General features: G+C 34.0%; 1 protein-coding gene across 2 annotated transcripts in view; it reads right to left on the bottom strand.

The window, feature by feature from the left end:
* Positions 1 to 3,944: 3,944 nt before the first annotated feature.
* The window catches only part of LOC117104237 (hemicentin-1-like), a 12,228-nt gene continuing 3,794 nt past the window's right edge, over positions 3,945 to 12,378 (bottom strand). For both annotated transcript variants that reach the window (XM_033244944.1, XM_033244943.1), the window contains exons 2-9: positions 10,316 to 10,651; positions 8,668 to 8,964; positions 8,459 to 8,497; positions 8,138 to 8,176; positions 7,690 to 7,820; positions 7,367 to 7,405; positions 6,861 to 6,896; positions 3,945 to 6,641 (exon numbers count right to left, since the gene is read on the bottom strand). In XM_033244944.1, coding sequence (XP_033100835.1) covers positions 6,522 to 6,641; positions 6,861 to 6,896; positions 7,367 to 7,405; positions 7,690 to 7,820; positions 8,138 to 8,176; positions 8,459 to 8,497; positions 8,668 to 8,964; positions 10,316 to 10,631 — 1,017 coding nt within the window. In that variant the 5' untranslated portion in view covers positions 10,632 to 10,651 and the 3' untranslated portion in view covers positions 3,945 to 6,521. The remainder of the gene's footprint in view (positions 6,642 to 6,860; positions 6,897 to 7,366; positions 7,406 to 7,689; positions 7,821 to 8,137; positions 8,177 to 8,458; positions 8,498 to 8,667; positions 8,965 to 10,315; positions 10,652 to 12,378) is intronic.

Below are 12,378 nucleotides of genomic sequence, written 5' to 3'. Positions count from 1 at the left end.
GGGATCACAACCGCCGCTCTCGTGAGCGTAGTTGGTCCAGCAAGGTATCTCGACATAATCGGACCATCGAACGCAATTAGGAGTGTAGCGCTGTTCAATAGTTTGTCTACTTATGTCGACAATAACCGATGTGAACCAAGCTAATGTGTTGTCCCAAAACGCGCGTGCGCTTACGTACATTTACGCTATGGTTTTGTGGAACCTTAGCAACAATATGCAAGGGGCGGGGCTTAGCAGAAAGTGCCATTAATTCATTACGTCATCTTGTCATCTCAGATTGTTTTTTATCGCAATGTCAATTGCTCCAAGTCTTTTAAACTCTCTCATTTTGTATGTTATTTAATGAAGTTTTAAGTATACTGTAAGAAATTGAAGCACCAGATTGACTTCTGTATGTTTCTAAAATTGAAATTGTAAGCATAAATAGGCCTACTAAATTATATTTTAAAACTCAACATAGACAGAATATACTGACCCGTATTTTTACTTAGCCCGTCTGCAGGGAACTAACAGAAACACAAAAATTATATTTACCAAAGTGTAAAAACAAGTTGATCAGGCAGACCAAGTAAATTTTCCAATGGTGCCCACAATGTTTTGCTTCAGTGTAATACAGAGTCATAATTAATGAAACAATGCGCGCCTACACTATCAGCAGACCAATACGTTTACCTCATTGCTGCATAGTTTTACAGTTGATAGCCTGAAATAAAAATGTTCTGGCGCAAAATGAGTTTAACGCCCTCTTAACTCTTTTCCTGTTATAGCACGACCGATACAAACAAAAAAATATATATTGCATTGGCTGTCATGGCGACGAGGTTCAATATTTTTTTTTCATAAATTTTGAAAGCCCAATGTAAATAGGACTTCTGCTTTCGGTGCTTTAGATAAGGCCTACTGATGAATACAGCATCCCTCCATACTTCAAGTTGTTGATCTGTGAAGTATTTCGACAGTTACACAGAAACTGAAAGTCTCAGTGATCATAATAGCAAATAACTAGTAACTTTATAATATAGTGTCTAAGTATTAATTTTTTTTTTAACTTTATAAGTTAAGACATATCACTCTATACTATGTCATAGCTTAGGAATGTTTTCCTTAAAAAAATTGCTAGAACCAATAATATTTTAGTTCCTGATTTAGTGTTTTTTGTATGGAATTCTAGTATACTTTTGGCTGGAATTAAATAAACACTTTTATACTTGCCGTTTTACCGGTTAATAAACCTTCACTACATGTCAGTAACTATCTTCCAGGATATCGAAACACAATTGATCCGACCAGTTACCAAGATTGTCGCACGTAATTCATCCATCTATAATTCCCCCTCCCCCACCTATTAGCCTAAATCCATGTGGTGTTTGCTCTTATTTCTAGAAAGTTTGGTCTGAAAATTGCTAAATTTATTATGGACAGCATGGAGTGCGATTTTAGGACAAACTCACTGGTACAAATATTTGGTATTAAATTGGACAATTTGGTATCTTCAAGCATGTTATTCTTGTGTGATTTGAGTTGTTTTATTAGTAAACGAGTAAAAAATAGGTTAAATTTTACGAGAACATTGCTAAAACGTTGATGAAAGAAAAGACTATTGTTAAAAGTGATCGAATAATTGATTGTAAAGACAATATTATTATACCATCATAACGGATGCTTAATTTCATTAATGTATGGTACTTTATGCCTATACCAACTCCTCTTGCAACTAAATTCATATTTTTTAAAGGTGCAATGGCGTCATAATTAAACTCGTAACTTCAAAGTTAAAAGTGATCGAAGCATCACAGGTAATAAAGCATGGTTTCCAAAATCGCTACACGCTAACGCCGACTCATTTGGAGACGCTGGTTGGTCAGTTGAATCAGGGAGCGTTCTCTCGTGACAGATACGCAGAGCAAGGATTGCAGTGAAATGCTGTAGCGACTGTGTAGTGATTCTATCGAAACTAGGCTTTAATGATTTTTATTTTATAAGGCCTATGTGATTAACCGAACTGGTATTGCAAAGAAACAGATAAATTTCATGATTGCTGTTTTTCGTTGGGTATCTCTACGTATACGCGTTTAATACCTTCCATAGGGCCTATAGGCCTAAATGAATATTTAAGTACTGTATAATAATAACTAATGATATATTTTAACACGTTGACTTCCAGGCCAGTCAGACCTTTTTTTTAAGGTTCCTTCCCGTATGCCAAAACAAGTTTACGTGTACAAATATACTTTTTTGAAATTTTATCTAGTCATACGTCATCAAAATGATGTGTCTAATAAATTGGCGGGAAAATATTAGGGGGCGAGTATACTCGTCGACGGCACTGATAGAACATTTTATTGACTATGCCAAGTGCGAGTTATCTCGTCCGCTTTTTGCATGGGTTGGTATATGTTCAAAGGACGCCCCCACTTGTGCCGCTCGAGTGTACTACCGGCAACATAACACAACAAACATACATACGTCTTATGTACGTTATCGTCTAGGTGTATCTTCCCCGAACTACCAGCCGTTGAGTCTGAGGTTCTACAATGTTTAACAAAGAAGTTATAAAGGCTAGAAAGATACCCCGATTTTGACGAGTATACTCGTCCCTGGCGGCCTAGCAACACACTGTGAGCGAGTATACTCGTCGCTGGCAGACAACGTGTTAATGCTTAGTTCTCATGAAGTTGACCTAGAGTAGGACCATTATGTACAAAATAATATGTTAATTGCTTCTTTTGGCAAGATAATTATAATATTCCCTCCGAAGCAGTGGTTTACGTCACAGGATCACCGTGGAGGAATTAGTATGGTATCACATTGTTGATTATTGTCATTTTGTACTTTATTACCCATTAAAGCCTACATAATTTACTCATACGATGATTATCATTGACGACATGTTTCTCATTTTTTTAATTTAATCTCAAAAATAATATTTATCTATAATAAGTGTAGAAAGGAAAATGAAAGCTTATTACAAAAACACATACAGCATTTGATTAATTTTATTTTGAATCTTATGTTAAATATTAATACATGACTACAATAGACAATTATGACCAAAAATTAATAACATTACTGTATTATGATAATAATTGATTACATGTGTTACGATGTGTTATTCTATGATTCTGTACAAAATATGTATTTAAAAATTCAAGGAAAATTGCAAAATAAAATTAAATATCATTGTATAATTAATCAGCAACACCATACGTTGTAACTATTTTCTCGATTTCAGAGCAACATCACATTGAAATTATTATTCAAACGAAGTTTTTCACTTGACGTTTACATAGACAACTGGGTTGTCATAATTCCACTGTAGATCTTCATACTTGTTATCTGCTCCTGGCTCAACATTGTACGCCGTATAAGCCTGGAAAATTCAAAATATCAAAAATTATATTAATTTTTATAAGTTTTGTGATAGTAGCATAGTCAGTTTTCAACTCGCAAGAGTTAAGTGCAATCTTTTCGTAATCCAAAGCGCGTACAATGTAGTTCTAGGTGACCGGAGTTAGGCTTACATCCAGTGAATTGTGAAGTTTAGCATTTCTACTGAGATATCGAATTGATTGATTTGGTGTTTTGTTTTAAATTGCGATTGTATTTTGCATGTATTTGTATATTTCCAAAGCTTAATATTACTTATAGTTTGTGATGCATTCCTCTAAAATTAATTTTGCATATGTGTTTCATTCCAGAATATATTCATTAATGTAAATTATATATATATAATTTATATATGTATATATATATATATGTTATATATATAGACTATTTTATCTGAAGAGTGCTGCACCATGTATGTGTAGCACGAAACTAAATAGTAATAAATATGTCTAATCAAAGCTACTGTTGAACCTCTCATTTTTTGTCTTTTTACATCTTCCTGATGTTTTTCCGACAAGGAGAGTCCTCCTCTTTGAAAATCAAAATTCAGATTGCCAAAACGACGATCCCAAATAAACAATGCCAGACAGCGTATAACTATAGCAGTAACTTTTAATTTTGAAGACATGTTTCGGTTAAAACATTAACCATTATCAATTCAACAAAAAAGGAAGAAATAAACAGAAAACGCTGCTCTCAACGTATGTCAGGGCGGATGTAAGTGCAAGGGCCCGGCCCCGTCCACTCCCGGCCCTCCCTTCTTCTGAAGGTATAAAAAAGAAAAAGAAAAAAGAAGACAGAAAGTAAAAGAAGAAAAAAGATTGCCCCAAAAGCCTCTTTATTTCGGAGAACTAGAACACAGCAATTTAGTGGGGACATGCCCCCGGATCCCCTACGGTTGTATTATCTTCATCGGCCCCATTTTCGCCACCCCTACCACCGAATTCTCCAATTTTATGTGTAGGACTTCTTTGATAGCTAGTTGAAACTCAGTGTGGGCTATGCCGATGAATCAAATCCAATCAATAAATTGATCATTCAATAATTTAAATTAATAGCTTATTCAACATTTTTAATTCCACTATTAAAAGTTAGAATAAGTCACCTTGCAAAATTTTAAAAAAGTATGGCAAATCTTGTCAAACATCGAGAATTGAAAACGAATTTTATATACCGGTCCCTGGAAGATGACTCAGTCTGTTATCTATTATTAAGGACTAGGCCTAAGTCAGATGATAATGGAGTATTTTTCTCTGCCTCTTGGCTTCTCGTTTGAAAATGTTTTTTCATTATATTTTGTAATTCTTCTACTTCAACTTTATTTTCAAATAAGTATAAGTAATATAAAATTCAAATAAATACATAAACCAACATAGGAAGGAGCTAAAAAATTGTGTAAACACTAATCAAGTCCAGCCCCTTTAAACGTAAAACAATTGCATAATTCTATATAAAGGGCAAAATTATTACTTTTTCAACTTAAAAAATATCAAATATACCATTTCAAAGCAAAAGAATAAATAAAATTTATCAAAAAAATCATTTCGAAGAAAATATATAGTACATACATTATTACATAAATATACAAATAAATAATGGGTAAGTTTACTTCAATAAAAATGTATGTGGTCCTGGATCCGGATCTGAATTTGTCATACTCCGAAAAAAAAAACACAGACACCTTCATCACATCAGAGATTTATTGACCTGACCCCACACTCCCCCCCCCCCCTTCCCGTTTGACAGTTTGAAGACCTACCAGAAATGAATTTTGAAGCTTTTAAAATCTGTGGTATCGTTTTGTGGCAATTTCTTCTAGTAAGGTATCGCAAACGGGAAGGAGCTAGTGACATAAATCATTGTTCTAACAGGTATTTGCATGTAGGAGTATATTTGTTTGTTTGCTCTTATGATTAAAACAAAGATATAGGTCCCCTATGTATGATAATTCTTTGATCCATTACTTTTGAAGTAAAATTCTCTTGACTTATTGACATAATGATGTTTTTAAAATGCTGTTAGTTTTCTGTGGGATGCCAAATAAATAAAATAAAATAAAAATATCTTATCAATGATGGTAATTATAATTACTGATAATAAGTGATCTGTTACTTATGTTTTGCTCTAATTACCTCTTGCTCTATTAAGTACTGTATTGCTATTTTGGTTATTAAATCAAAAACTGAATGAAAACTATTTTTGAGCCAGGGGCGGATCCAGCCTGCCAGAAAAGAGGGAGTGCAATCTGCGAGCGAAGCGAGCAGCCTTAGGCCGGGGGCCAAGGGGCCGTCTAGGGCCGAGGGGTACAGGGGCAGAGCCCCTGGTTGGGGTCCCACATGGTTGTGGTCCCTTGAAGCCCAGCACATTTGAGGAATATGAAGTTGTATTGAGTCGATTTCGACTATCTAGCATGGTAGTTTTCAGTAACAAATAAATAAAAAAAAAATAGGTGTATGTCTTTTAAAAGAAATGTTAATATACAGGGTACCTAGCAATATGCAACTATGAAATGTTGAAATGAAACTCACAGCTGTGGGTTTTAGTGCCTCTTTCACGAACATCTCGAACATAATCTTTGACAACATAACATGCAAAGGCTCATAAATGTACACCATTTTAAAAGAGAAATTTCACTTCTAGAAAACATGATGAAGTTTCTCAGCAACATTAAGCATAAAAATCACAAAATCAGCAAAAAGGAAAACTAATATCCAAAATCCGTTAAACAACAACAACAGGATTATACAATTTCATATGCATTTCAAATGTAAATCAGTGATTATATTAGAGTGTTCAATTGCTGTCATCTTCGGATTCGGTTTAAACATCGTTTTTTATACATCATATTTCTGTCTTTAAGTATTGACAATTATCTGTGCTACAAGCACTACTCGGTCAAGTTCATATGAGTAAAAAAATGTTTCTTAGGCAAGCATAATGGTTTCGGTCGCCATCTACCTGAGCTAAAATCTAGGTCTACATAACTACGTTATTATGTGTATCGTTTCCTTCTGTAAAATACATTTCCGTCATAGAGTCCAATAGTTTATCGACGACCATCATAATCTTTGTATTTTTACGTTTACTAACCAGTCTAGTCTACTTAATTTGGTGCTACATTTAAATTAGTAATTTTAAGTATTCTCTTTGTTTGCTTTGACGTTTATATAAGCAACTGGGTTGTCATCATTCCACTCTAGATCTTCATATGTCTTTTCCTCTGCACTCGAATCACGTTTATATGCCATATAAGCCTGTAAAATTAAGAATGGCAAGCATTGTTGGTTTGTTTTTGTAGAATTGGACATATTAAAGATCGTTTTAAAGTTTAGCACGGATTTAGCTTTGAGATATACTTGTATTTTTGCCATTGGTCATTATTTTCTTTAATAAAGGGAGTTTACAGCTTAATTATTATGATAATGCTATGTTGTAAATCAATGTTTGCTTGACTGGTGCAGCATTTTCCTTACCAATGCTTGTTTATCTCTGGGCGTTGCTAGGAGTTCCTTTAAGATAAGTAATAACATAATATCATTTATGTATTTATTTAGTCTGTTAAAAATGCCAAAAAACCCCATCGATCTGAGGAGTTCTTTTATTAACTGTGGATGGTTTTTCGTAAAAGTAAACCTGTAATTTACTACATTGTACGGTAAGAATTCGACCCAACTTAAGTATATGGAATTATTCACAAAGAGCACGCGCATATTTTACGCAGGTCTAATGTAGCATGCAAAACACTAATTAGGTCATTCTGTTCCGTTCGTTCCCAATTACCCCCAACTGTATAACAATTAAGTGCCCCACGGATCCATGTCTCCAATGTGAATGTATCAGTTTATTTTTTTTCTGAATGATGTCTAGTAGATAAATCATTTGAATATAGATCTGTGAGAAATTAAATGTTTTAATTAACATTTTAAATTCTTTTGAGGATTCAGAGGCCTATATGCGAGTATTCCTTTATCCTTCTTACCGCCGGTTCTTCGTAATGTCTGGATGTTCCTTTGGTTACCTTTAAAGTAAATTATATGAAATTAAAACAGTTAAGTGGATAAAATAAAAACAAAACATTTAATCAAGTTTTTTCCTCTTTTTGTAGCCTACAGTTTATCATTCTAATACTAGTCTTCAACACGATAGACGTCAATACCAGTCGTCTTCATCGTAATTTATTGTATAGCAAGTAAACAACATTATCATAAACGAAACATTCATATGCTTAATGATGTCCAATGACAGAAATTTAATGAACTTAGCCCGTCAGACGGGCGCTATTCTATCCCGTATGTATCTCACCTGTGCCTTTGGATTTCTGATCTTTCCGAGGACGACAGATATAGATGAAGATAAAAGGACTCCCAAAAAGAAACTTAGAAACGTCAATCCAACAAGAAGACCAGTATTTGAACCTGAACATTCCTGTGGTACTTTGGTAAAATAATAGGCCTAGTGATAATAAACAGTGTTTACAAACATCTGAAATGTGTTAGTCAATCATTTTCTAAATTTGCAAACAACTAAAGATATATTGTATTACTGAAATTATCATACACAACTAATGTTATAGGTTTTCAAAAATAGGGAACGCATGCTTCTGAAGTGTTACTTATATTTTAATTGTTCGATTAGTCGATCCACAAACAGACCAACAGAGCAAATGATTTAAATACCAAACAACTAAGCGACGACCGACTAACTATTCGAATATCTTCAACAATTGCATGAACAAAAAAAAAACACGTACCAGTGGCTGAAATACTTGCTATGGATGTTAATGATGGTACTATTAAAATAAAATTCTTTCATTAGAAAATAAAACCAAATATAGTAATATACATAAATGTAGGCCTGATAGGCAAACTTCACAATTGGTGATGGTGTCCTCATTCATATTTAAAATAATATAAATGAGGACACCGCTCATTTTCTTCTGTTTTAATACTGATAGTGTTATTTCAGTATAAAAACAGATTAATAAAAAATAAATAAATTGATGTCTTCGTGTTTTGTATTCATTTGCAAATAATCGTATATATAAAAATATAATAATGAAGAGAAGACGTACCTACAGAGAACGAACTGCCTATGGATGTCGTTGATGGAGCTAATGAGCAAAACAAGATTATGTTTTCAAAATTAAAAAAAAAACAAAAAAAAACATAATTTCATATTTAACAGAAACATTAATAGCTGGCAAAAATAATGTAAATTTTACAAAGTACAGCTTTCTGTCATCGATTTATATTATATAATTATTCCTATAATTGTACTTACAAGCAAACAATGACAGTGTTCCTATATTACTTAGTTTTCCTTCATCCTTATTGTAAGCTGCATTCTCTGCTCGACATTGGTAGTCCCCTTCATCCATTTTATTGACTCTGCTGATCTCTAATGTTGTATCTGACTGTGGATACTTCTCAGTATCAGACACATCAAGTACGCTGTCATCTTTGATCCATGTGATGGTGATAGGTGTTGGAACACCATCAGGAAAAGGGCATGTGAATGTTGTACTTTTCTTTCCATTAACATATATCTCTGTTGGTGACAACATTGGTGTCTCAAGGTCTGTAATCTGTCTCTTATACACATCTAGATGTGTATAAGAGACAGATATTATATCATTCATATAGGCCTTGCCTATTAGAAAATAGAATTATAAAAAATATTTATATAAGTTATTAAAAGTAATAATCATTCCATTTTTTTTTCAATAAAGTGAAGACCAAAACGCAACACTGTTCCATTTTGAAGTGGGGTGACCCTCTCACATGTAGAATACGTTACCAACCAATCGAAAAACGTCCAAGATTGGTAAACAAGATATACAGCTTAAAAAAACTTTATCATAGACTTGTTTATTATGAGACAAACTAGGCCCGTAGGCAGGGTAATGCAGAAGGTACGGACGCATCTCCCTAATTTCAAAAGGTCCCCTTTCTTTAAACCTTATCATTGCACTAAAATCGTTTTGAAATCGGAAAATTTCATTCTTTCCAAGAATTTATGAGAAAATCAATCTTTAGCTTTTTAAAGCGATTTTCTACTTGTGTGAACCCTTTAGTTCGTTCTGTAAATAGATTTTTTGAAAGTTCTAGGCTCTCAAAAAGATGGAACGAACTTCTTTATGTTAATCCATGATTTCTAAGGATCATGTGGGGTTCATTTTCCCCTTGTATTTATATTATTATTGGTTAAGTGTACGATGTTTTACTATGGATGTAAAGTCTGAAATAAAGAATAATGAATGAATGAATTTGCCGGCTCTTTTAAACCATTTATTACTAATAACTATACAAAATTTGTTAGAATTTTATCTGCTCCGGTGACTGCAGATTGATCCATAGGAACAAAAACCTATAATATAATATAGGCATACATTGGAATGGACATAAAACTTTACTTTTTCAGGTCCCTAACAACACCCAAGCGAATGGAAATTTAAATAGAATTTTCAAGAATTATGGGTTTTACAAACTAATTACGGCCTCAAAATGCTACTTTGTCGGAGCTTCTCGGCCTCTGGACCTTGACAGGGACTCTAAAGGGTTCAGCTAAAAACGAGCTTGCAAGCGCACCCCTTCCCCCATTGAAAATCCTGCCTACAAACAACGTAATGGATAACACTTTTATTTATTTATAAAATTAAAATCTGCAAGCCTGCATATTATTCGGCACATACAGCTATTCGAGGCACATTACCACTCATCATGCTACTAAACCGCCCATAAATCTGTCTTCCAGCAAACTCTAGTTTTGGGACGATTGCATTTAAGTGGTGGTGGCGGTTGCGGTGGTAGGGCCGACGTCTGCATGTATGCATGCATGTATGTGTGAATGAATGCATGCATGTACGTAACAATCTTTGTATTAGAAAACAAAATAACATGGAAATGTGAAGTCAGTTAGCAGTACTCACAGTAGACTGTTAAATTTGAGAAACCGTCTGCAGTCTCACCATAAGGTGAAGTAGTTGCTCGGCACAAGTAGTAACCTGCATTCTCTACTACAACGTTACGTATAATTAGGCTTCCATTATCACTTAAGCTGTATCTACCATTGAGTTCTGTGGTTCCGGACCTAGGCCTATTAGTTATAATAACGTTCCCTTCACGACCAGCTGCATCACTTTTGAACCAAGACACATAATCAAGGGATTCTCCTGTTGCTGGTGTGAAAGTATACACCATCATTGCATCTTCACCTAACTTAGCAGTAGCAGGATCTACTGTCATGGAAGATTGAGCAAGGACACCTGGAACAAAGCATTTTAATTTCATTTATTTATTTAGCATCCATTCAAATACAACAATTTACATAACAAACGCTTGAATCAAATCAAATGATATTATATAGGCCCTATGAATGTTAACAGAAAATGGAATACTATATCAGTCAAATATGTCTGGTATCGTACAATGGTGATGACATTTCACATCTTAATCTAATTACTAATCTATGGATATGGTTTTATTTAATAAGTTGGAAATAATAATGCAAGTTTATCTTTAACAATCACCTTTTAATTGGTTTAGATATATTTTTTTAAAGGTAGGTAACTGTTTTTATAGTGTCTACGACTGTCATACGACTGTTGTTCTCAATCGAACTCCGCTCACTCCGCTAGCTAAAAGACGCGATCGTGCCGTCTGCTTATTGACGGTGACAGTTTAAACGGATCCTCTTAAAAACGATCCGTTGCGCGAGTGTCTTCAATTTTAAATTTATTTATTTAGGCCCTATTTTGAAATGTTTATATTTGGGCAAAGTGAGTGCCCGGCTTTACTTACAAAGACAGAAATCTCATAATTACCAAAAATGAAAACCAATATTATAAGGTAAACAAAGTACGCCCTCTATGTTTAATAAACATCGATTCAACTGTCATTAATACTCGGACAATAAAATTATTGTATTGTACACCGGAAGTATAAATTCTGATGTTATTGCAATTGACTATTTATGACAGTTTATTGGAGGATACGGCGTATTAGGCCATGGGGTGAAGCGGTAGCCGATCATTTCGGTCGCGATTCGTTTCGGTCGCGCTTCGTTTCGTTCGCGGTTTATTTCGAACAAATATATGGAGCGTCGAAGGAGTTGCAAAATTTAATATGCCTAGACCCTATACAGTATATTATTATAATTAGTTTGTCAAGTGGTTTATCATAGGCCTAAGTAATTTTTTATTTCCGTTTTGCTATATTTTCTACCAAAGACCTTATAAACACAAGATAGAATTCTCCGCGATTTACGCGTGCAAATTCTGTAATAATGCATGAAAAGCGGCCTCTTGCTAAATTGAAAACTTTTGAACCTTGACCGCTCTGACCATATCGTACGTCGCTCGCTTTACAATTACGCGTAACAATTAGAAACGTCCGATTTACAATGCGCCCTCTCTTTAGAACATAAGGAACCAATTAACGTACTTGGTAACGAACTTATGGCGTAACGCGAACACCCTATCTCAGATCCATGCAACGACTAGGACACCCTCTCCCAAAACTGATTACTTTTCTGTGCCAAATCGACGCTTCTATTTGTGTTTATAAGATCTTTGCTTTCTACTAACAACATTTTATCTTTCTACTAACATACTCTTTTTCTTCCATTTACGGTGATATAATCATGATTGAAACATGATCTTATGAAACAATGGAATTTAGTATGTGCTTCATGCTATTCTATTTGTTGCGTTTTCATATACTATAATTATGGTCAATAAAATGTATCTTTGATTTTAATTGAATTGAATGTTGTTACCATCTGAAATATATTTCATAATTTAGTTAAAACAATAATCATTACAATATTTAATCCGATCTTTTTATACAATGAATTTATTTTTCTTGCAGCTTCCAGAGTTTGGATAAAACATACCAAGAGAATTGAGGGAAACACAATTAAAGAAATAAACGAATAGTACACACATTATCATTCTTTTCTTGAAATATTTAATTTTCTTTGATGCCCCTACGC

The sequence above is a fragment of the Anneissia japonica genome, unplaced genomic scaffold (assembly GCF_011630105.1).
Source record: "Anneissia japonica isolate Jap-2015-1 unplaced genomic scaffold, ASM1163010v1 scaffold468_len270531_cov130, whole genome shotgun sequence".
Classification (NCBI taxonomy): domain Eukaryota; kingdom Metazoa; phylum Echinodermata; class Crinoidea; order Comatulida; family Comatulidae; genus Anneissia; species Anneissia japonica.
This window is presented reverse-complemented; position numbering and strand designations above follow the sequence as displayed.